The sequence below is a fragment of the Chiroxiphia lanceolata genome, chromosome 12, assembly GCF_009829145.1.
Source record: "Chiroxiphia lanceolata isolate bChiLan1 chromosome 12, bChiLan1.pri, whole genome shotgun sequence".
Lineage (NCBI taxonomy): Eukaryota > Metazoa > Chordata > Aves > Passeriformes > Pipridae > Chiroxiphia > Chiroxiphia lanceolata.
The window spans coordinates 16,796,297-16,821,284 of record NC_045648.1 but is presented as its reverse complement, the minus strand read 5'-3'; the positions used below and the strand labels follow the sequence as shown (position 1 = coordinate 16,821,284).

Below are 24,988 nucleotides of genomic sequence, written 5' to 3'. Positions count from 1 at the left end.
CATATCTATATCTATATCTATATCTGAGCTGGCAAAATTCCTTAAGAAACAAATGAATCTTTGGCTGCTTCACCTGCGTTCTCTCCACTAAATCCATTCCCTTTGTATCTATGCCAAGTCTTGGAGCAGAGTCTGACAAATATTGTTTAAAAGGAGATAACTTCCCTCAAAAACAGTTCTGCCTTTTCCTGACAGGTGACTTCTCTATACCCCCTTTGAATGTACTGCAAGCCAGTGATAGGTAAGACTTAGACCTCCAGTGGGCCTGGCTTTTCTGAAATATTCTAAAAATATCTCTATAAAGGTTCATTTGCTGACATGGAAAGCACTGCCACAATGCTGGCAATAAATTATGTCCATGACAGTAGTTTCATACCATTAGACAAGGATAATTCCCATCTCCCTGCACTTAGTTCTTAGAAGGCTCTCAAATAAAATATCATTACTTTGAAGTCCTCTGGACACAAAATTGTCATTACATTTTAAGGACTTGAAAAATTCCTCTGAGTTTGGTACCTGTAACCCTGTAAGTTTTCAGAAGTGTTTAGGAACCCAAACGTGGAGACAGAGGTACACAAGAATGTACCTTCTGGATTGAGCACCTTGGGTGATTCCACGAAGCTTAATGCTTTATAGAGAGATGTAAAGGTACCTGTGGTCTGTATGTGTGGTATATAGCCTGGACAGTGGTGGCTGGGAAGTGCCAGCCAGAATTCCAGGCATGGGGATATCTGGGTGCTTCTGGAATGGTGCAGCAGAGTGCCAGGCCCTGACTCAGTCTGTGCTCCTGAGCATTTCCTTCCTGCTGCAGAGGTGATGCAGGAGGACTCTGCTGCTCGGCTGCCCTGTTGTGTTCTCTGTCAGAGGATCTGATTTGTGTCACCAAGTAAGGCAGCACTCTGGGAACATCCCAGGAAGGCCAGGGAACAGAGTGTGGGGATATTCCGAGCGCTGGAATACCTATAGCTGAAAGAGAACAAACAGCTCGATTCCTTGAGCACGTCCTTTACTGCTCTGTCATTCTCTGGGAGCATCAGGGACCGTCTTTAAGAAGCTGCATCAGTTTTGGATGCTGTGCACCTCGTTAATCAAAACACATCCTTTTGGAAGGCACTTGATTGCAGCTGAGGAGCACAAGTGCTTACACCTCAGCATCTCCAGCGCCTGGAGGAGGGAACAAGAAGAGGGAAAAGACCTTTATTGCTCTCACTGGCCTAATTCACGTTATTTGATCTCCAGGAACATTTGAAAATTGAGAGTTATTTCCCCAGAAAAGCTTGTTCTATCAGAAATTGTGAAAGAAGTAATACTATTAAATAATATTTGCGCTGGGTAGCTGCACTGTAGAGTATTTGAAATGAGTCACAGCCAGTCTGGGTTGTGCCAGGAGGTGGGAGGAGAAGAGGAGCAGGTGAACACATCAGGAAAGGATTCAGGAGAGAGCAGGCAAACAAAGATGAGGAAGCATGTGCTGTCTGTGTGTGTGGTGAAGTCACTGCTGATCATGGCATTTCCTAAAGGAAATTTGCTGCTTTAAATGGCAAAGTTACCCATGGCGAGTGACTTCTGGGAGGGAAGAGGTGAATATTTGCTCAGGAAAGCAGAACTGCAGCGGTGGGTGACGATTTCCTCCCTGCTCGCAGTGGGCACTCCTTGCCTGTGTTCAGCCTCCCTGCCTTTGCCTAGCAGGTGGGATCTTAAATGTCTGAAACAACAAATGTTCTAGAAAGCCTGAAATGCTGAATTGACACAAAAATATATACCAAAGTCTCTCATATGGCCAAACAGATTCGTAATTTAACTCCACTGGTTTCAAAGGCTCGACACTAGGAAATAATCTGAATTAGTTTATCAGTCTTAAACATCACAGGATAAGCAGCCACTCCCAAATAAGCACGGGCGCGGCTGATTGCTACCTCTTTACCTCCTTTTCTCCAAAAGCCCCCTCTCAAATACCGAAAGGGAAATGTCTGATTTCAGCTGCTTTGGCCTCTGTTACACGGGGTGCATTGTGGTCAGCAGTGAAGGCAGGAGGATTCCCATGCGGAGCTGTTCTTTTCCCAGGAGCGTCCCCCGGAGACGCGCCGGTGGCGGGTGAGCCGCAGGAAGTGCTGACTCAGGTGCCCACTGGGAAGTGGGTTTCCCCGCGTCGCAGGGAGAGCCCACGCATCCCACTGCCTCCGCCAGCCCAGCCCAGCCCAGCCTCCCTCAATCCAGCGGGGGAGCTCTCGGAGATGCGGCTTGCTTTTATTTTTTTATTTAATGGCTTCTCCAGATCCGACCCCGCAGGGGAGGCATAGTACCGGGTTTGCACGGCTAACGGGGAGCGAGGCAGCCAAGGAAAAAAGATCCTTCCAACCCTTCGGGACTCTGCGGACGGGCGCGAACGCAGCCTGTTCCCAGCAGGCAAACTTCTGCTAGGCAAGACAGGCACTCCCCTAGCCCCTGTTTTGCATGCAAGTGAGATTTTCAAGGTGAACCGCTGTTTTCCCTTTAGATTTGGATTCGCCCCTTCCCACAAAACCCCCCGTGCCCACACAAGCAAACCTGCCCTCCAGCAGCCACACCTCCAGGAGGAGCGGGGATCGCCCGCATCTAAGGGAAAAGGAATATTCTCGCTCCTATTTATTTTTTTTTTCATGTTTGTGATGCTGCTATTTTTAAATTCGCGGCGGCCCGGTGCTCGTGGCCGATAAGCCCCGGCTGGCCCGGAGCCCAGCGCTGCCCGGCCCCGCGGCTCCGCAGCGCCCGGTGCCCGCAGGAGCGGCGGGAGCAGCCCCGCGCCCGCCGGGCGTTGCCCCTTTAAGAAGCCCGGGTGCTGTCTCAGGTAGGCAGAGCCTGTGTGCAGTAGTCGCTCCTATGGCAACCCAATAGAATGGGATCGCTTCATGAATATTCCCAGGAGCAGGGGCTGCATGAGGAATAAGTGATGACAGTGATGTAAGCAAGCAGTGGCCGCTGCAGGTTGCAGTTCATTGTGTTATTGGCCGGCAGGTTGAGGAGTTTGAGGCACCCGGGTTTGAGCTTCGCTTTCCGGATGATGTCCGCCCGCCGGGAGACACGGCACATTTGCATCTCGAAGCCAACATGGCAAGGCGGCTGCTGCTGCCGCTACCGCCCTCCCTCGCCCTCCAGCCAGGAGTGTGTGGCTCTCCTCTAGACTTCTTGCCCAGTGCTCAGGATCTGAGCAGACGGGGATTGCAGTAACACTCACCAAGGGAAGACAAGCAGCAAGTAGCCAAATCGGGACAACGGGGAAGAAGGGGGGGATTTTTTGCCTACCCTCTTTTTTGGGTTTTTTTTCCTTCCCTTCCCTTCTGGATGCAGAGGCTGTGTTTTGATGCAGAGCCTGTGGATGCCACAGCCTGGTAAGGAGATGACACGCCAGTCTCTGGTCCCCTCTGCCCCTTGAGCTGGGGGCAGGGGCCTGGGGGCAGTGCCGGTTCCCTTCCTTGGGCAGAGCGGGGGTCTCTCCCTCTCACTGAGCAGCAGCAGCAGCAGCATCGGCCATGGACAAGCTGCCCCCCTCCATGCGCAAGAGGCTCTACAGCCTGCCCCAGCAGATCGGACCCAAGGCGTCGATCATGGACGAGGAGGATGACAGCGACAAGGACACCCGGAGGAAAAGCATCAGGCTGAAGCCACTGCCTTCGCCCTCTGCTGGGAGCACCCGGGCCCTCGGGGGGGACCCCGGCAGAGGGGGGGACCCCGGCCTCCTGGAGACGGAGGCCGGCGGCAAGGGCGCCAAGACCAGCACCAACGGGGACTGCCGCCGCTTCAAAGGGAGCCTGTCCTCGCTGACCAGCAGGCACCTCCACGACGCGGCCGAGGAGAAGAGGCTGATCGGCGGCGAAGGGGAGCCGGCCTCCCCCAGCGAGGACAAGAGCCCCCCCGGCAGTGGGGAGCTGGAGCAGGGGCTGCCGGCGCCCCCACCGCCCGCGTCCCCCCCGGAGCCTCAGCAGCCCCCCCGGGCCTGCTCCTCCACTTCCATCAAAGTGGAAGGAGGTGGAGGGTGCGACCAGATCACCCCAGATGAGGAGCAGAGGCTGGGCCAAGCCGGTTTCATGCAGAGGCAGTTCGGGGCCATGCTCCAGCCGGGGGTCAACAAATTCTCCTTGAGGATGTTTGGCAGCCAGAAGGCCGTGGAGAGGGAGCAGGAGAGGGTTAAGTCTGCCGGGTTCTGGATCATCCACCCCTACAGCGACTTCAGGTACAATCCCCCCCTTCCTGATCCACTCCAAACCAGCTGGTCTGCCCTTTCCCACATGACCTCCTGCACCGTGCACCCACCCCAACAGAACTTTCCTTGCTCATCTCCTAGTCAGGGGAGCTGGAGGACACATCCAAGATCTGCTCCACTCAAACAATCTGCAGGTTTCATTTACATTTAACCTTAATTTTAGTGCCCCCACACTGTTATTAATTTTAAATTGTGTTTTTAAACCAGCAAATGTCTCTTGCTTTGGCTTAATGTAAGGGAAAGGCTCTCCTTAAGTTCAGTGTAAATGGGGAAAAATGTTCCCACCTGATGCACAACTCCAGACTAAAAGCGTGGTGTCTGCTGCTTAACTAGTCCTACATGCCCAGTTCAGAATGTGTGCTCTGCCTGACTAATGCTTCCCATTTTCACACCTCAGAGTCCTCTCTCCCTTTTCCTTCCCCAAGAGTTAGGGAAGGATGTTGCTACTGTTGCTGCTCCTTACAGTGTCTTACTGCAGCATGGCTTGTCAGGAATTGGTATGTGCAGGGGATGGCAGCATTCATTGAGAAGGAACTTAACACCTTCAGAATCTTACAAAGATCCTCTCTTTTGCATCTATACATCCTTATTTCCAAATTTAACTTGGATAGGGAATAGTTAACACTGGCTTTATGAAAGTAATGGCAACATTTCCATGGAGGTTAATAAGGAAACTAACTTGTAAACCCTAGAGCCAGTTTTTGTGTAGTTCTGCACAGCAGAGGGGTTGTGATTGGGTATTTCTGAGCAAAGTATCATCTACTGCACAGGTGAATTGTCCTCTGCAATATGTATGTAAAGTACTGCAATCAATAATTAATTACTTAGTGCAATCAATGGCTAAGGTTTATTGCTTCAACTTTAATTACAACAGGCTTACATCTCACATTTAAAAGCACATGGTAGAAGAACATTATTCAAACACATATCTCTCACACTACATGATTTTATTGAATTTTTGGACTCTTCACAAGAAACCTGGTAATATTCCCTAAAATACAGTTAGCAAGGTAATTGCAGGGAGGAGCTCCAGGGTGGATTTGGGTGCCCAAACAGCCATGTCAGAAACCTCTTGACACTACCTATTAGGGATTTAGCAAGTAGCCCACACGCTGAGCAGATTCAGCACTGGCACTGACCAGATTCCTTGATATTTGCTTGGATTAACAAATGTTATTAGAAGGCTATGTGAGTTGGAAGACTGCACTGTCATTTAAATTCAGTGCATTCAAGTGTCCCAAGCACACAGCTGAGTGAGCTTTTGAGGGCTTCCAGTAGCTACAGCATTATACATAGTGCTTGCAAGCACAATCCTGCCCAATCCCAGACTGGAAGGACTGTAAAACAGCCTCCCAGTTGTGACTGATCGAGTAATAGTTCACAAACACTGAAATGTGACAGTGATCAGCTTTAAAAAGAGCAAAACCTAATTCATACTCTTGGCTGTAGATCTTTGCGTTATTTGCCACGAGTCTGGAGTTAAAAACTAACAACTGTGTTTTCTTGGGTTATTTTAGCAAGGTGTTCTCTGTATGTCGCACCCTCAAGGAATTTTGCATTTAGTCTCTGGACTGTATTTGGATTTATGCAAAAGCAGCATTCATTTTGCATATCTTTGTGTCTCTGTATAGTGGGTTTATTCCCTTCCATCCTGATTGTTTCAGGATAGAACCAGCCTGGCAAACTTGAGTAGCAGTAGCTGAGGTAACCACCTTTCCCAAGGTGAGATGGTCCTAAGAGTTTGGATTTTTAAGGTTCCTACTGAACCAGTGCTTATTCGTTAAAATGATGAGGTAAGTTTTTATTTCTGAGGCACTTGGCCACTCCTAGCCTTGCACAAAGGAATGAAATATGCTGGCAAGCTCCAACTCCCCCCAGCCAGATGATCCCACCGAGCACTGAGCTGTTCTGTGCATGCAGATCTCTATGAATGCTTGGATGACTTGGTATCAGAACATAATCCTGCCCTGACGTAGCTGGGAATTTGTGCAGAGAAGGCACAGTGAGTTGGGTGTCTGTACCCTGGGGCAAGACCTGCCTGGGGGCAGGTTCCAGGTGGGCTGATATCTCCCTGCCTTGTGTTTCTTCTGAAGTGGTGTGGAAGGCCAGCACACCAACATGGGCTGTGTCCCTGCTGTCACCTGCCAGCCTCGGATGGGGCAGTGGGACCGAGGGTGCACAAGGCCAGGGGGAGCTGGAAGCACCACTGTCTGGTCAGGAGGGATATTTTTGGGGGAACTTTGCTCACCCCTGTCCCTAGGTCACTTGCAGCATGTCTGCTGGAATATGGATGCTGCTTAGAGAACAGGCGTGGGCTTCCAAGGAAAATGACCTGTGAACAAAGGCTGCCTTGAAGGAGAGGAGTGGGAGCCTTCCAGATTCTGCTCAGGCTTTGTATTCCTTCTTCCCCTCTACTAAAGCATCTGTCTTGGAAACAACTCACATGAATACGAATAGCGTTTTTTGACCTCTGGAATGCAGCAGACTGCACCAAAGAGCAGATATTACCAAAATATTTGCAATATCCTTGACCCAAAGGAGTGTGGTTTGTGCCTTGGGAATTACGCAGTGCAATGCCCAGTTGCTCCGTGCTAGAGATGGGTGCAGATCCCGGAGCAGTCGGAATGATCATGGAGGAATGAGGCTCCATTATCCTGCCCTTTCCTGTCACCAAAGCTGTGCAGCAGCATTCGGGGGACCAGTTTCAAGTTAATAATTATTTAGACCCTGAGCTTGCTTTCTGTCTTTTTGGAGAAACCAGTTTCCCCTCTGAGAGAGAGGTGCATCTCCAGGCATTTTGGTGGAGCTCCAGACCTCATGACTCCTGTCTCAGTACAGCTTGAGATGGGAAGTTTTGCATGGAACACTCCAGCCCAATTTACTGCTGCGGAATGACATTGGTGTAATTCTCTGACTTATGGAGTTGCTTCTCCTTGCGCTATGCGAGAGGAGTTCCTGATTTAGAATAGAACAGAGGCTTTCATCATTGTCTCATTAAATTATCATTTTAGCATCTAATATGGCTAATTCCAGTGGCAAATCTATGACCCTCCAAGAGTAAAGCAGATTAATATAGATTCAGGCTCTGTTGATTTCTGCTTTTAGTCCATTGTGAGGGGAAAAGACATCAAATGACCTTTATAAAAACCAAGCTCAGTGCCCCTGAGTACTCCTGGCTAATGCAGTGGGCTGGTTCTAGAAGCTCTTAAAAGGTGTCTAATGAAAATCAGAGTACTGACTTCTCTTCTGAGGTGCAGATGTATGTGCTGGCTGCTGGAGTTTGTTTGCATCTGTGGCTGATCGCACGTCGGTGCAGAGCCAAACTGTATTTCCGAGATCAACATTTATCTGTGACTTTGAAAGCTTTTTCACTGGGTAGATAGAATTGTTATGATAGAATTGTTATGTATTGCTTAGAGGAAGCATTGATCCAGTTCAATTGGTTTAATAAAAAAATTCCAGACAAACAACGATCTGTCTAGTTTGTAGCTGACTGAAGCATATGGGTTGTAGCTGCTGCCCAGAATTGCTTGCAAAAAAAGTGTAGCATGCTGCTTTTAGAAAGACCTGAGAACAGATACACTATCTGAGGGACCAAAATAGTCCAAACAGTGGATGTAAATAGAACTGCACATTATTCACTGCCCAGTAATCTATTAACTTCTTCACAGAGAATAGAAACTGCTGTCTCTTTGAAAACAATGGAAAACATTCCACTCGGTAACAGACACAGCTACAGATTTTAGATTTTTTTCTCTTCTCTGTTCTCCCTTACTTGTGATACTTTCCTGCAGACAGATCCTTTATTTCGTTTGCTTCCTCTGCCAGAACTCCCTGGCTGCTGGGACCCTGGGGAGATTTCTGTGGCACCAAAAAAATAGATGCTCAGGTGTGAGGTATAAGGTAGGGAAAGAACAAAATCATTTGCTTCCCGTCATGCTGCAGTGTCATGCAGCCTGCCTTCTTTGGGGGAATCAGTGGGATCTACTAATTACAGTCCAAACATCTGCACCCAGTATCACTGGTGGGACTGAGCAAAGATGGGAAGGATGTGTGGTTACCTTTCCCACTCTCCTGAGCAGACCTGATTTCCAGTCTCTCGGAGTGCTGCTCTGTCTGGAGACTCTTTTCCCTGAGAAGCTTTTCCCTGTTCTGTTAGAAGGGTAAACAATTTGTGGAGTGTCCAGCAGTGCTCACTGACTTTGGCAGCTCCCTGAGGTGGGTGCTGCTCCCTGCTCTCAGACAGTAATGCCCTTTTCTCTGTCTTCTGCCCAAAATGCCGCTTCTCGTGCCGGCCTCGCTTCATTCCTGCCCACGCTGAGGGGCTGCCCACAGTGGCAGCTCTGATCCCATGACTTGCCCTCTGCTCACAGCAATGAAAGTGCCCATTGTGTGAGCTGAATGTACAGCACATGGAAATTCTGGGTCAGGGAAAGCTCTGTGTGAAGGGGAAGGTCAGGGAGCACTGGAGTGGCAGCAGAACCTGTGTCTGTCGTTGGAATCCAGCGGGAAGTGTGGACAGGCCCAGGTTTGGAGGGGCAGCTCCCAGCCTTGGATCTCTTCTCTTTCTCTCCGTGCTGGTGGTGTGTTGCCTTGGAATGCCATGGGGACGCTGCAAGCTGAGGGGGGAGTCAGATCCTGCTGCCTTTGCTGCAGAGAACTTTCCTGCCAATTCCCAGGGCAGTTTGCTGGAGCAGAACGAAGGGATCCAAGCAGGAATAATATGAAGGATAATCCAAACTGTGCTGAGCAGCATGGATTGGGTTTGTGTTGCCTCCAGTGGACTTGGAATCAAGTTGCAAGAGAAAAAATGTGGTTTTGTAGCCATGAACCAAGGGAATCAAACTATTGCAGCCATATTTCCCATGTCCATGGGCAAGTCATCACATGCTTCACGCCCCAGTTCACATGTCAGTAGGTGGAAAGTAAATAATCCCACACTAGACAATCCATGTAGGAATACAGCTTTGTGTTTGAGACAAGTTCTGACCCAAGCTTGAAAACAGGGAGGCCTCAGTAAATGAAACACCTCGGTGTATCCTCAGGATATATTTTAAGACTATGATATAATATTATGGTATTTTCATGTATGTTCACATGTGGAAAATGACATAAAATAATCTAAATAAGTACTAAAGCAAGCATTTAGATTTAACAAAGGGCTATGACTAAGATTTTCTGCATAAACTTAATTCAGGCTCTTCATACCAGTCCCTACCAACAGATGAAGACATTATCTCTTCCATAGAAGCCCATGGCTCCCTCCATGCACTCAGGAATGGTTCCTTTGGGAAAAGCTATTTAACATTTTCTCCACCCCCCCTTGTAAGATAACATACCTTTTTTATTACATCTTACTCAGATCCTAATCTGGGGAGGGGGGAAGGTTAATTTTTCTCTTTTCTTATTTTTTGCACTTATAAAATATTCAACTATAACAGCAATGAACGTTCATTTCGCTTTGTGACACCTTGGCTGGAAACTGGTACTGTCATGCCCAGGTGAGAGTGGGGTGGCAGAGACTTGAAGAGACTGAGGTCAAAGACATCCATGACCTGGTGTAGTGGAACTGAGGCCCAGTCTGGCAGAGCAGGAGGCCTTGCCCAGCATCCCTGGTGTTCAGAGCTCTGCCCTGGGGGCACTCCGGAGGGAATCAGCCAGCCCTGGCACCCAAAAGACAAGGGCACAGGGCTAATGACCACCTGTTCTAAGAGCAATGGGTGCTTTGAGAGGATGGGACAGTGTGATTTGGAGCATGTCTTGGCATGGCTGGGGGGGCAGCCAGACTGGGAAGTAGCAGTGCCGATCCCACCCACCCTCTTCCCAAGCTCTGGTGGTTGTTAGTTTGTCTGTTGTTATAGCAAAAAAATAATCATCCCTGTAAACAATGACATCGTGTTCTCTTTAATCATCATCTAAGAATATTACTGTAATTACAGTTTTGGATTGGGTGCTCTGTCTGTCACCTCTGCAGGAACTTTTTGGCAAAAGGGGAGTCTCGAGGGCACCACTCACCTGCCCTCACATCTCATTCTGCAGTTCCTTATCTCTTCCACTGCAAACCTGCCAGATTGTGCAAGAAATGGACTCCTATAGGAGATCTCTTCCCTGCACACATCTGCCTCAGGCCCTTCCTCCCATCTTGAAGGAAGCATGAACTCTCTGGGAAGAACTGGTTTGAACCATATAATGACTGTAACCAAACACATGTACAGGCAATCTCCCTTCTGCTGTTTCATTTTGACTTTGCAGTCCAGTTCTTAACACAGAGCTTTGTTCAGTTGTTAGGGTTTTAAAAAACAAAATCAATCCCTATCCTCAGCATAATAATATCTCTGGATTCATTGGCAGGTGTGGATCTTCCCAAGGCTGTGCTGTGCCCTCTGCTCTGAATTCAGCAGTGGCCATGGCAGGGAGTTACAGCAAGGGAACGAGGATGCACCAGATTCCTGGGTGACTCTCCAGGCTTCAAAGGGAAACACGCTCTGCCTTTAACAAACTCTCTGCTGTTTTCTCCTTTTCACCTCCAGCCCCACTCTCTCCAACCTGTTTTTTTCCCCATCCCTCATTTCAAGGTTACGTTTCTCATCCCACCAGCCCCATCTCCATTTTCTAGGCTTCTTGTGGCAGGATTCTTGTCCAGCCAGTCCTACATCCCAAGCTTATCATCTGATCACTAAGATTTCCTCTTAGTTTTTAGTATCTCCCCTCACCCCTTGCAATGTTCCAGTTGCAGTGTGTTGACTTGGCTCTTTACTCAGTCCAGTTCCAGTCTCCATCCGTATCCTTCAGGTTTTTCCCTGGGTGGGTCTCTCCCAATTTGTTCCCTCTCCTTCTATACATTCTTAGTTGCTCTTGTCCTTCCGACTCTTCAAACAATCTCAGTTTTCTCAGTCCCCTTCCTGTTTTAAGAATTGATCCTTTTGCCTAGTAATTTAAAACCCTTCCACATTATCCTTCTTTCTATCCTTGGACACTACCAATGCTCAGACAAACTCCACTAACATTTTCTGGTTTTCTGGTTTTTAAACTTGAAATACCTCAATCCTCAGAGCTAAGTATTTAAAACGATGAATTTGTATAGAAGCACAATCTCCACTGCATTAGTATGAAGCAGATTATGTTTGAGGGAAAAATGTGTTTTCTGAAGATGTTTATTAGTAGAAAGACATGGAATCAGTGTAGGATTTCTCAGTACTATTATCAGGAGGTAAACTTGGGTTTTCAATACTGTGTTATTCTGGTTAGGTAACTGTGCTAGTGCTTTCTGTGGCACTGAGGTTTTTTCTGCTGTGGAGTCATTGCTGCTGCACTGAAATCCATTTATTATACAGATAAAAGAGTGATCTTTGTCTGGAGATAACATAGTGTCATTTTAGCTTGAAACCATTGAAATTTGTCTTTGTTTCTGATGTGTTATGAGCATCTCATTAGCAAGTCCATGAATCCCTCAGTTTGCTCTTGAAACCAACTATCTGAGCTCTCATCTCTGCCAGAGCAGAGATTTCTTCCTTTCTCTTATTTTTGAAAGCTGTGTTGGTGCCAAAGCAGTTATAGGTCAATTGAGTTATTGTTGGTTCTAATTGGCACTCTAACAAGCTATTAAATCAATTTACCTACAGATGAATGTCACTCAAAAAGAAAGGTGCCAACTGCTTTTGAGAACTTCAAAAACCCCATTTCTACTGCTGAGTGCAAGGGAAAGGCCAGGCTGGAGGGAAGTGGCTACTGAGAGTGGGAGATTTCCCCCCTAAATGCTCATGCCTCGAGATCTGTGGCTGATCACGGTCCAGGCTGTTCTGTGTGAGGTAGGAGGAGACTGTTTCCAGAACTCGAGGCCAAGGGAAGAATTAAGAAAATCACCAACTCTGACAGGTGCTCTGATATCCCTTTCCTGGTCTGTAACAGAGCATGGGCTCGTTCATGTGCAGAGAGATCTGCGTCCTCTCCTGCTTCCCTCCCACACACACTGTGTGACTGCTGGTGCAGGTGCAGTATCCACAACCATCTCTCAAGCCAGGCAGCACCCACTGGTGACATCACTGCCTTTTGGATGGCCAGGGATCTGTAACTTCATGAGATGTGCTTGCTTTAGTTGCATTTAGAGTCATTATGGTGAAGGGGGTTCCTTCTGAACTGTTTAGCTGACCTCTTCCCTGCAGCAACACAGCGCTCACGGCCACGAGTCAGAGCATTTCTTAGTCAGATGGTTGGAAAACAGTCACTTGGCAGCCTACAGGGCAGGACAGGGGTTCTTGCCCGGGTGGCACTGCACGTTCGTCCTGGAGGCTCCACATCAGAGCTGCTCCGTGTATGACAAGCATGAGGAGTGCCCAGGTGTCCTTATTGAGTGGGCTGGGTTTTGGTGAAGCATGAGGCACAGGAGAACGCAGCTTGGCTCTGTGTAGCTCCACATCTCTGCAGTGCTGACAGCACTAAACCCGGGGTTTGTCAGCAGAAACAGCACTTAGGACTCCAGAAACAGAGAAGAGGGAGCAGATTTGTGACTGAGCTAACAAGGTGCTGTTATAGAGACCTTTTCCTGCCCCTTTACCCAGGTTTGCTACCTGGGAAGTGCTTTTACAAATTGAAATTACTCATTCAGTGCAGTATATTTACAGTGGCTGACTTCAAATATGGTCACCCCGTGCCTGGTGTCAGCTCCAGGCTGTGGGAAGACCAGGCTGTTATCTCCCAAGGAGACCCTGCAGGCAGCGGGGAAGACAGTGCTGAGAGAGCAAAGCAGATGAGCATCCAAAGGGGAATTCCAAGGTCAGCTTGAGGGTCCACCACTTGCACATTATAGGGGCACAGCAGCCTCCCCAGTGATGTGCAAAAGCTAATCTCATTAGTGGTGACTCGTCCAAATGTGCTAATTAAGGATTTAAATCTCTGCCTCTTTGGATGGAGGGGTTGTCTGTGTTTGTGCATCCATTGTTACAGAGCTCAGAGGCAGGAGAGGAGCTGCAGGTTGCCAGCTGACTCCAGTGTAGGAGCTGGAACTCCTGGATTTTGATTTTCACAGCTGTGCTCAGGGTGCTTGTGACTGCCAGGGAATCGGTGGCTGTAACTCCTCATCCCTGTGCTCAGCTCCGGTGGGGCTGTGTGCAGGGGAGCTCTGCTGGGAGTCGGTTCTCCTGGTTACAGTGTGATCCTCAGCTCCACCTGAGCACGGGGAGGGAATGGAAAACACGGTGAAGTGCAATTGCATTTGCCGGGGTGTGGGAAAGAAATGTCTTGCAAAGTTATCAGCGCTCCAAAGGTCGGGAGGGAGATAACGGCTGCATTCCAGAGACTGGGGGGCTCCAGTTAATAAGTCCTTCCCACATGATTTCAGGGCAAGGTGCTCACTCATCCCAGCTCTAACACTGTCACCCAGGGCAGCGGCTCAGCTGTGAAGGAGCAGCGTGTGCGTGCTGTGTGTCACCGGGGGACGTGGAGGCCCCTCATTATCCAGCCCTGCTCCGTGTGTTCCCTCCCCTCTGTCCACCTTCGTGTCCAGCTGGAGGTGGTGCAGAGAGGCAGTGCAGTGACACCCTGGCTCTCTGCAGAGCAGCAGGCGTTGCACAGCGAGGCAGTGCAAAGGCAGTGTCCTGGACCAGCTCTCCCAACAGTCCAGGTGATAAGAGAAATGATAGTGATGACTGTCTCAGAGCAGCTTTTTTAACAATAGCAAACCCACTTTCATTAAGCACAAATTCCTGATGCTTGACCTTTCCCCCTTGCTTTCATGTACTTATGCATGCACAAGTTAATACTTCTGTTAATAACAAGAGGAATGTATTTTTTCATCCTTATTTTTCTGTGAATTGTGGGGAGGGCAGGAGAAAGGACCAGTCTAGACTACAGATGATGGTCTGTTCTCCTTGATGCCCATACAAAGCATTTGTATCATTCTCCCATGCTCATTTAGCTGCAGATGCACTTTGAATCATAAGCAATGTATAACAGCCAGAAGGACAAGCTGGAAGGCAAATCAGGCATCTGTTTTGGACCCCGTGAGCCATCCTGGACAGATACTCTGTGCCTTGATTTCTCCAACTCTGAAAAAGTGGGGTACTGCTGCCAGGGGGCATGGAAGGTGCTGGAGGACTGTAAACTATTTTAATGTAACATGTGCCAGAGTAGATGTCAGCAGGTGTGTGGTTGTTTTCTGCAAGGCAGTTTTCTGAGAATTTCTTCTTGATTGTACATTTCTGTGTACTGCAGTAGATTTGGTCTCACCCCTTGTCCATCTTTTGTTAGGACCACAAAAATTAGTGGATCTGTGTGCTGTTAGGTGATTCCTGAGTCATTGGCTCCTTTGTCTTAACAAGGAAAGTGGTTACCAACACTCTACAGTTCCGTGTGTGGTGCTATATTGCCTGGTACATTTAGAACTAGGCTGGAAAAAGATAGGAAAAAAACCTTCAGGGAGAGGGAGAGAAGAGGAATTTTACCTTTTATGTCCATAAATGAGAATCGTGCAGCCCCTGCGTGGGGTTTGGAGATGCTCTAAAAAGAAAATGTTCCATCTCTTTCTCGCTAGTCACGTGCACTGCAAGGTGTGCTGCCCTTTTCTTTGGGAATATGTGACTCCTGACTTTGGTAAACACTCCCAAATAACAGGTCTGGCACAGAAACTGGCAAGATGTCTGTCCCTTTCTGTGGTGTGGCAGCCTTAGAAACATCCCTTCAGCTGGCTGACTGTTGAATCTCCTGGATAATCTGTTGTGCTCTTTGGCTTTTAGTGCAAACACAAGTGTGACTGGGATCGTGCCAGCCTTGGTCAGGGCCATACAGCGTGTATGCTGTGGTCAGACATGCTTAAACTCCAGACTTTTGGCTAAACCTTGACTGATTTTGGACAGTTTCTAGTCCTCGCAAAACCTCATGGAAGGTTTTGTTGGGGTCGTGTATTCCCTTTGTGACTGGGCTCCTCTGCTGTCCCTTTGCAGCACAGGCACTCCTCTCCCATCTGCTCCCGATCCATCACCCAAACAGGGTGGACTCCACTGCCTTCTCACTGTCTGTAGGAACTCATTGGAAGTTGGGCCCGAGCCTTCCAAACACAGGCAGCTCCTTTAGCAGCACAAACAAGAATTTGGGCTAACAGTGGCAGATGTGGGAATGGCCTAGGACTCCTGCTTTTGAACAGGGGATCTGAAAGCCTCATTTGCAAGTAAATTCACACAGCCAAATCTGCAGTGCAGACAAAAAAAGATTTGCCTTGACATCATCTGCCCTGCTCCCAGCTCCGCAGTCAGTCAGGAGAGCAACGCACAGCTCCAGCCTCTCCAGCTCAGCAGAATTAAGGCTAAACTTCATCATGAGCTAATGCAAGCTGTTCCCACCCCAAATAATTGGCTGCTGGATGCTTTGTGTCTGTCTAACCATTGCTGCATGTGGGTGGATGTGTTGTGTGTGTGTGAATGAGTCTGCTTGGGAAAGTGATACATAACATCGGGGGTGCATTAATAATACAGTGCCTTGTGAATGATGGGGATGTGAGCACTGTAAACCAGAGCTGGGCACGTCAAACATCTCTACAAGGATCACTCTCACCGGTACCACAGGACGGTGATTCCCACATCCAGACCACCACTGCCTCTTTTTTTCTCTTCCTCCCACCATGAACAACCTCAGGAGTCTTTCTACATAGTCCGATGTTTCCCATAGCTGAAATTTCAAAGCAGGATAAAAAGCAGCAAATTGTCTCAAAAGCTCAGTCCCCCAATCAGCACAACCCTCTTTGCAGGGCCGAAAACCCCATGGTGAATAGAAAAGATGATGCCTATCCATGGGCATTGCTGTGGAGACACCAAGGGATGGAAGTCATGCCTGACTTGGGGACATAACCCCTCTGGGACTTGGCAGCTGTTCTAGGGTATTACTTTCACAAGGCTGAGCTGTTCTGAAACACTTCCTCCAGTGTAATCATCACACACACACACTCTCTCAGTAATGGCAGCCCATCAGCATTTCTTTCCAGTTTCCTAGATAAGAAGTGCAGAGACAAGCTGTGAAAGAGCTCAACAAGATGCCTTGACGTGAGTCACTCACATTTCCTCAGCCTGGCCCACAAATAATCTCTAGGCCTTGCTTTCTCTACACATCCTTGTGGCCAGGATTTTTCCAGGGAAAGGGCACCTCTCTGAACTAAGGACAGGTAAGTGGAAACTTGTTCCTGCCTGAAACCTGGATACTAAGATCTGCAGTCCAGTTAGGGAAAAAGACATACAGTTGGCTACACCTCCAGTTGTCCAGTTCAAGGTGGAGCACAGCTTTCCTACAGCTGGTCCAAGAGGAGGGGAGAGAAATCTTCACAAGCTCTTTGAAAACTGTTTTTTTAAAGGCAAAATATATGTGGGCCTGGTTAGCTCAGGAATCAGAAGGGAGGATATTCCAAATGAAGTAGTTTTGTAGCAATGTAAAGTACCCTGATCCTTATAAATCTGTGGCTGTTGACAGAGCAAACTACCAACCTTTCCAGGCAGGCAGATATCACTGCAAATAGTTGTGGTACAGTTCAGATAATGTACTTCAGCTTTACTCAGGCCCTGCTCTGGAGCTGCAGTTGGATGTTGTTCTGCTGCATTTCCCCTCAGCACTGGCCTTGCTACAGTGCTGGGTAAGGTTATTTCTGCACACACTGAAGTTCTTATGGATACAGAAGGACTGCCGATCATTTCGTTGAAATTAGGTTTCATTAGTAGACACATGGGGCCAAATGCATGGGTGAGAATCCATTGCAGCTCATGGGGGTGACACTGGGAATCAGTTTTCCTCCTGGGAAGCAGCTCAGGCCGGTTCCCTACACGTACCTCCAAGGCGTGTGTGGGCTCTGTGTCTGGCACCGTCTGAGACCTGCTAATGCTGCACCAGGCAGCGATTCCAGATTACATTCACAGTTTGATGTTTGTGCAATGGATCTTCAAAGCAGGGTTCAGTGAGCCTGTTGCTCCAGCAGGGGTGTTTTAGAGCACTGAATTTTCTGCTCTTCACCCACAAAACAGCTATTTCTCATTCACTGATGTCTTGCATCAGGAGATCCCTAATTTACTATCTGAATATCTAATGCGTTTTCGATGTACTTGAGAGCAGAGCTACTCTGCTCTCTGCTTTTCCCAGACTCCAGTGAAAGACCCTCTGCTGTTCCCCACTGGAGCACTGAGGATGTTGGCTGGAGTGGCTTGCAGAGCTTTCTCCCAGGTACCCTCATCACTGAACCATCTTTCTCCTGTTCCTCACCCTCCCTGTGATCTCCCAAGTGCCAGCCAGTTGGGCTGAGTCACAGCACAGATATTTCTGGTGGGATGAAACAAGAAGAGGAGAACCCTGGCTTTTGCCTTGCTCTAAGCTTACTGAAACAGAAGGACTCGATTAACTGAACAGAAGAGAACCTTGGAAATCACGGAATGCAGCGTTACTGAAGTGCACAAGTTCCCAGCCCATTTTCATGGTACCCCAGCACATCCCTGCTCCTGCTGAAATCAAATCCTGCTGCAGTGGCCTTGAAACTGGGTCCTGTGTGTGCAGAAGTAAAAAACTACAAGGATATTTCATGTTTTAGAGAATAGGGCCCTTTGAGAGTGTGTTCCTCTTGGAAAAGCTGGAATTCATTGAGACATTGCTGCCATCCTACATTCCCAAAACGGAGCAGGGAACAGATTTGCCTCTAGGCACCACAACCAAGGGATAAGACGTGTCTTTTCTTTTGAGACATGAAACTTAAAAGCCTGGAATAGTCTTTTGTGGCTGTAACTTTCAGACCCCAGAGCAATTTTAGGTTCTTTTAGGGTGTCCTCTTCCAGACTCAGGAACAGAGGAAGATCTTCCTGGCCTGGCTGGGAGGGCAAAGTGCCACTGCCCATCTCACAGCTCCACGTGGTTCTCTGGGCTCAGGTGTGAACGGACCCTATGATGAGCTCCTGCCTTGCAGTAAGGGAGTTTAAAAGTTAAAACAAGTAATTTAAAATACACACTCATTTAGTGGAATCTGCAGCTTCAATAGGGAAGTGTTTGACTATCACTGCCTTGGAACAGGTACCTGTCCCACTGTCTTTCTGGTGATCATTTACTGTGTCAGCAAAGCAAATTGCATGTTTCAGTTCTACCTGAAGGCTGGGGCAGTTATACTGGTCATGTGTCCAAAAATCTTTGCAGAGATTGTTATTTCACATTCACTTTGAAGCATGCCTGAGCCTGATGCCAAAGTGTAAATACAGGGGTTTTTTAAATTATTTATTGGGTTTTCATGACTATCATATCTGCACTGTCCCAGCTGTTTGTAGAAATAGCTTTGTCATATTTCTGTGAACTAGCAAGGATATATATTCCCATTTTATGTCTGGAATACTAATATACAGAGAAAGTACATTATTTTCTAGTGGGTTGCTCAAGCAGTCTGAACTTGAGTGGTGCAGACATCACAAGTAGTCCCTCAGTGACAGGACTGTCCTACCTTTCCCTGCAGTGTCCCTCTAGGCAGGATGGAAGCTGGCAGGCTGGAGCCTCCCTGTTATGTATTGATGGAAAATGGGCTGCATCAAGCTGAATATATTTCTGAAACAACTTGTTTCTGGCAGGTTGTTCATTCTAAAAATATATTTATTTCTAATTGCTGAGCAGAATGCTTAATGAATTCTTCCTTCCCAAGAACAATTAATCAAAGAAATGATTTAGGACTGGCACTTGCTCCCCCAGGGCTCAATGGCTGTGTTCCATTGACTTAAATAGAGCAGAGCGAGTCCAGCCCATACTGGAAAACATTTATCTAAGCATTTTTTAATGGTGCCCATCACTATTTGTCTGCATGTCTCTGGCACTCTGTATATTGGAGGAGCAGCACTGGACATTAGAGTTACAGCAGTTGCTGGAATAAGTTTTGCAACCAGTGTTTTCCTGGTTTGTATATTTTTTTAAAGGAGAGTTATTATGCAAATTCACCTTTATCGTAATGGGGACTTGGAACAGTGAGGAGAGAGGAGGCTGCAGTTCCAGCTTGCTCTGGAAGGCTTCTTGACAGGAACAAATGGCTGGGGAGGACTCTGTGGGTCACTGAGCCCCTGCAACACTTGATAAAGGAGAATCCCCTGGGAATCCTCACCACACCACCAAGATCAAAAGTCAGAAATCTGCAGCGTGTCCTGGGAAGAGCAGAAGAGATCCGTCAACATCCTGCGTCTTGGCAAAAGGATGAGAGGTGCTAAGTGGAAATGCTTGGATCTCATCACCTGCTTCCTTTACAGGAGTGTACCTGGCACATTCCATGGCACACAGTGAAGGTGAAAAGCCAAACTGGCTCCTACCAGTCTGACTTGAGGGGAAAGGCCTTATATGTTCTGAACGTGGCCACTGAATTCTTCATGTTCTGTATAGCTGGTGATTCAAAGCATCCTCTGTGGGCACGTGTCTGACTGTATCCTTTCTGGGGAGGAGATATTCCAAATGTCCAGCTTCTGAGTTTTCCATTCTCCTACAGTATGCACCAGGCCCTCCTAATTTCCCCCAAGTCTCCTGCTGCCCTTCAGCTTTTGCTGGGTTCCCTCATTTCAGTCAGTTCAGTGCAGAAATGTTTGGGGGGACAACCACCACAGCTTCTCAGGAACTGAAGGGGCTTTGGAGCCCAGGGGCTCCTTTAATGAGGATCTGCCCTTCTGTGAAGCTGAAGGGCTAAGCTGGGAGCTGAGTGCCCTCCAGACACTCGAGTGAGTGTGAGGATTCCTGGTCTCTCTTCTCCTTTCTGCTGAGGACGTGTGTGTAAGTGAGGCACTCTGGAATAGCTGCCTCTCCGTGCCTCAGTTTCCCCCACTGGCAGATGCTGAGGGTGAGACTCCACCACCTGCCCTAATGTGCTTCGAGGTCAAAAGGGAAACAGTCTCCTGGGAGCTCCATAGTGTTTCAGCATGTGCAGGAATTAATTCAGCATCCCATGTTCAGAGGGGACGGTGGACTCACATGGATGCAGTAGTTGAGCTCAGCCTTAGCACAGTAAGTTTCTTCTGAGACTGAAAATAATCAGAAGCAATTGGACTTTTTTTTTTCTCCCTTAACTGCTGCATTTTTGGAAGGTGATTTATCTCTCGTCTGGGGTCTCAGCTACCTGAGTAGCCCCAAGATCCCAGCAGCATTAGTCTTTTTGAGGATTCATTGTGCTCCATTCCAGCCTGAACAACTCATTTCAAACACAAGTCTGATGTTTGCAGTGGGAGAGTTGGGGAGGAAAAGTATTTTGTGCTCTTGAAACTGCAGCACACATAGGCAGTACCTCGTTACCATTTCAATGTCTTACTCCCTTCCACCCCAGCTTCTCTTCCCCACAGGAAGAGGCTCGTGGCACTGTGTGCTCAGCCTTGTCTGAAACAGCGATGCCAGCAAGAACATTGCCCACCAGGGCTAAAGTAAGGATGTAGATCAGTGTTCTGTTGATTCTGTAAAACAGATCAGATAGCAGTGGAATTATCCTCCATCTATCCCAATCCATGATCCTTACACATTGTTCCTTTGGCACTTCCCCCAACACTTCAACCACATTCACTGAGTAGGCAGAAAATGCACAAAAAGTAGAGTTGCCATTGCTGTTGGCCAAGGTTTGTTAACCCAGAAGCAAGACTTGGTAAAGAAGGCATTTGACTGGGGAGGGAACTCTCTTTCCCAGGTGTTCTTACCCTGTGCTGTGTAACCTCCAGGTCTGTAGAGAGCCACATGCAGCCAAGAATACTCTGTCATGCTGGCTCTCCCTCCCTTCAGTGAGCATCTGGTTTAGGAAGTTTTGAGCTTTAGTGAGACAGATTTGAATATGATCACACAGCAGACCACTGGAAAACCCCAAACTACCTTCTATTACCTCTTTCTGGCAGCTTTTTGGATTCCCACCCTGCCATTAAGCAGGAAAGAAGTTAGGTTTTTTCTCCCTGCCCCATCTGGCATATCCAGGGCTCACACAGAGAGGTAGGAATGCGTGCATGGGTGCTGAAGTCTGGCAGATGCTCTTGCTTGTCTCAGACATAAATCCTGGTAGCTTCAGAAGCTGAGAATATGAGAGCAGGTGTGGCTGTGAGCAGAGATGTACCTTGGCCGTGAATCACTTCATGTAGCTGAACAGCAGCTGCATCAGGCTCAGGTTCGATCCATCCTCAGGCACAAGAAGCTCTTTCTGTGTTTGTTGGTCTTTCATTGTTAAAGAATTGGGTGGCCAGGTAGGTACTCAGCTGAACCACACAGAGAGTTGTCTCTCAGGCTGCTCAAGCCCACTGGTGAGTGAGCTGCTGTGGAGATGGTTGTACTGGTGGTGCTCGGTTCAGAGCTTACGGTGCGTACCCCAAACAGGGCTCTGGGAGCCTCGATGAGAGCCTGGATGATGGAATAATCATGGAATCACAGACTGCACTGGCTTGGAAGGAACCTTAGAGACCATCTCATTCCAACTCCCTGCCATGGGCAGGGACACCTTCCACTATCCCAGGTTGCTCCAAACCCCATCCTGGCCTTGGATGCTTCCAGGGATGGGGCAGCCACAGCTTCTCTGAACAACCTGGGCCAGGGTCTCACCACCCTCACAGGGAAGAATTCCTTCCCGATATCCCATCTAACCCTGCCCTCTGGCATTTGGAAGCCTTTAACAGACCATTTTCCCCTGCTTTCCATTTTGGGAGAGTGGAGTTGTGACTCCTAATCCACACTGAGCTGTGTCACAGCAATACCCAGGAGGAACATTTTTAGCATCTCAGATGGCGGGAAGTTTTTTTCTCAGCTGGCTGAGAGCAGAGATGACTTATCTCTGTGCTGCCTGTGTTTGTCACTTCCTTGTGGACTGCTGCAGAGCAAGAGGGCATAAATTTGTCAGTCCAAAGCAAACCAACAGCTCGCAGAAAGCACAGCAATGTCCCCTCCACCATCCCCCACTTTCTAAACTGTGATTCTTACCTAGTTCTGTGACTCATGTCATTTCTCTGCCTTATTTTAGTGTTTAATTTTAGTAAATTTGGCTTCCTAGTGGTGAGGCTGACATCCTCATCTCACATAAAGTCATATTAAGAGAGACACGTCAACACAAAATATTTAAGAACCCAGCCTGTCATCCTTGTAACTCACCAAAAAGGCAGTGGTGGGAGATACCTGTTCCATGAGTTCATGCTGTGTGTCCTCTGTATTTACTCTGAACTAACAGACATCCAGAACCCCCCATGCCCTGGGCTGATCCCACAGCAGGGGCAGCAGGGGAGGGGGGATTCTGCCCCTCTGCCCCCTCAGGTCAGACCCCCCTGCAGAGCTGCCTCCAGCTCTGGGGTCCAACAGCACAAGGAGGTGGAGTTGCTGGAGCAAGTCCAGAGGAGGCCACGGAGCTGCTCCAAGGGCTGGAACCCCTCTGCTATGAGGAAAGGCTGAGAGAACTGGGATTGTTCAGCCTGGAGAAGAGAAGGCTTTGGGTGACCTGATTGTGGCCTTCCAGGACCTGAAGGGAGCTGACAGGATGGAGAGAGATTATTTGCAAGGGCCTGGAATGACAGGACAAGGGGGAATGGCTTCCCACTGCCAGAGGGAAGGGTTAGATGGAACATTGGGAAGAAATTCTTCACTCAGAAGGTGGGGAGGCCCTGGCCCAGGTTGCCCAGAGAAGCTGTGGCTGCCCCATCCCCGGAAGTGTCCAAGGCCAGGTTGGATGGGGCTTGGAGCAACCTGGGATAGTGGAAGGTGTCCCTGCCCATGGCTGGTTTGGGGAACAAGATGAGCTCTGAGGTCCCTTCCAACCCAAACCATTCTGTGATTCCACAATTCTAGGATATATATCTGTATCCTCCATATAGATGATATTGATAGTTGTTTTCCTTCATATACCTGTGTACAAACCAAACCCTTGGCCCAGCATGGGTGGTTTTTGAGACAATTCAGAGCTCTCTGGTGCAGATCTGACTGCCTGAGCATCGGGATTTGACTCATGCTGGATGCTGGATATAGGCCAGGGCCTGAACTTGATAATGTCACAACTTATGCATGTCTTTGGGCTTTAATCCTTCACATTCCACAACATATTCCCAATGACTTGGAAGCTGCAGCCCTTATTGATCTCTCCGTTGTCTACAACAACAACATATGGCATGTTTCCATGGCAATAGGTCCCCCTGAAGGGGCTTCCTGCCTTTCCTCAGCTTATTGGTCTTTTCCATTATTAAATCATCAGAGATAAATGCACACGGAGAAGGGTCAATGTCTGGATCAATGGGCAGCAAACAAAGAGGAACTTTTCCATATTCATACAAGCGGGAGATTTCAGAAGATCAAACAATGTGGAATTGCCAGGCCCTTAGCATGGCAGGCTCATGCATAATGTATTCTGGGAGCAAGGTGGAATCAATACACATCCAACACCTTGAAAACCTCTGGGATTCACTGTGGAGCTGGCAGAGCAGAGGGGAATCCAGAAATATTAATGAGTGCAGTAGGGTGGGCTGTGAAGAGAGGGTTAAGCTCTCCTGGCCTGGGCTTTGTGCCATCAGAGAGCTTTGGTTAAATGCTACAAATAGAACATGGTACTTGAATTCTTTAAGCCTGGGAGGATGTGGGGTGGGAGGTTCCTTCTGATGGGGTTTGCTGAGCCAGCCACAGAGTGAGACACACCTTGTGCAGTGCTGTGGCTCTGAGGAGGTAACCCCAGAGCACAGCAGTGCTGTGCACTCAGGCTACACCTTCCCTCAGCAGGGAGCCCCAAGTGTCTGACCTTCTTCCACTGGGGAGAGGAGTCAGACAGTCACCCAGACAGGTCAGAGCGGGGTCTGCCCCAGTTTCCTTCTGGAGGAATCTTGTGCTTGTAAACCTCCCACTGAATCTGTACCATGTTATCTTCCCATGGCATCTCCAGCCACTGCTGCAATGGATTTCCACTGCACAATAGTTTATATCTGTGATCACCTCAGTGGTGCCATGAGAACAACAGTAAATTGTCTGGGTTCAGTGTGTAACTGTTGGTCCTCTGGGCCTTCAAAAGAGAGGGAATAAGCTTTGCTATGAGTAGTACCCGCAAATATTTCACTGCTTTTGCAGCTTGTTACAGGGGAATTCTGCATGAGATACCAATAGATGTGTCCAAGCAAGTGAGAAAATATTAATAATGCTGTTTTAGTCAGAAATGGGATGTGTACTCTATTGGCCTTCATGCTCCAAATTTAGAGCCGGAACAAACGAAGTCTCTTGTGGCTATCTCTGTGTAAGAAATGAAAACTTGTTTATTTTTGCTTTTCTGGGAAGATTGGGTTCTAAGTATAGATTTAAGATAGGGTTTAATTTGTTAAGGTGATATCTGCAGGCAGGAAGGCAGCAGGAGTCGAGGACAGTGGTCAATTGAGTACTTTGTGCCGAATCCACTGTGACTTTTCTTATCCTTGTGCCATGTTTGTGTTCCAGCATTACTGGACATGAAGTGCAGGAGCATCCTGTCTCTGTGTGGTACAGTATGTCTGCAGAGGATTGGGAGGAGGTGTTCCAATACATTTGCATTCATCAAGTGGCAGACTGCACATAAAACTCCTGCAAATGCCTATACAGTTCTATTAAGCACTGAAGGGTTGGGTGGCAGGCACTGGCTACACATTGCATGTCCAAAACTCTCATTATCCTGCCTGCCTGTCCTGCCTGCCCCAGACTGTAATGAAACAACACCCTGCAGGGTTGGCTCCATCCCTGGAGCTGAGCTCAGGGATAGCACTGGCTGTGGAGTTCACTCACACTGCCTGGCACTGGGAGCATCCTGAGGGAACGACAGCACTATCT

The 24,988-nt window shown here is 48.2% G+C and overlaps 1 protein-coding gene across 2 annotated transcripts in view; it reads left to right on the top strand.

Moving 5' to 3' along the window:
• Nucleotides 1-3,392: 3,392 nt before the first annotated feature.
• The window catches only part of HCN4 (hyperpolarization activated cyclic nucleotide gated potassium channel 4), a 106,798-nt gene continuing 85,202 nt past the window's right edge, over nt 3,393-24,988 (top strand). For both annotated transcript variants that reach the window (XR_004359219.1, XM_032699816.1), the window contains exon 1: nt 3,393-4,210. Coding sequence is in view for 1 of the 2 variants with exons in the window: in XM_032699816.1 (XP_032555707.1) it covers nt 3,510-4,210 (701 nt within the window). In the remaining variant the exon portion in view is untranslated. The remainder of the gene's footprint in view (nt 4,211-24,988) is intronic.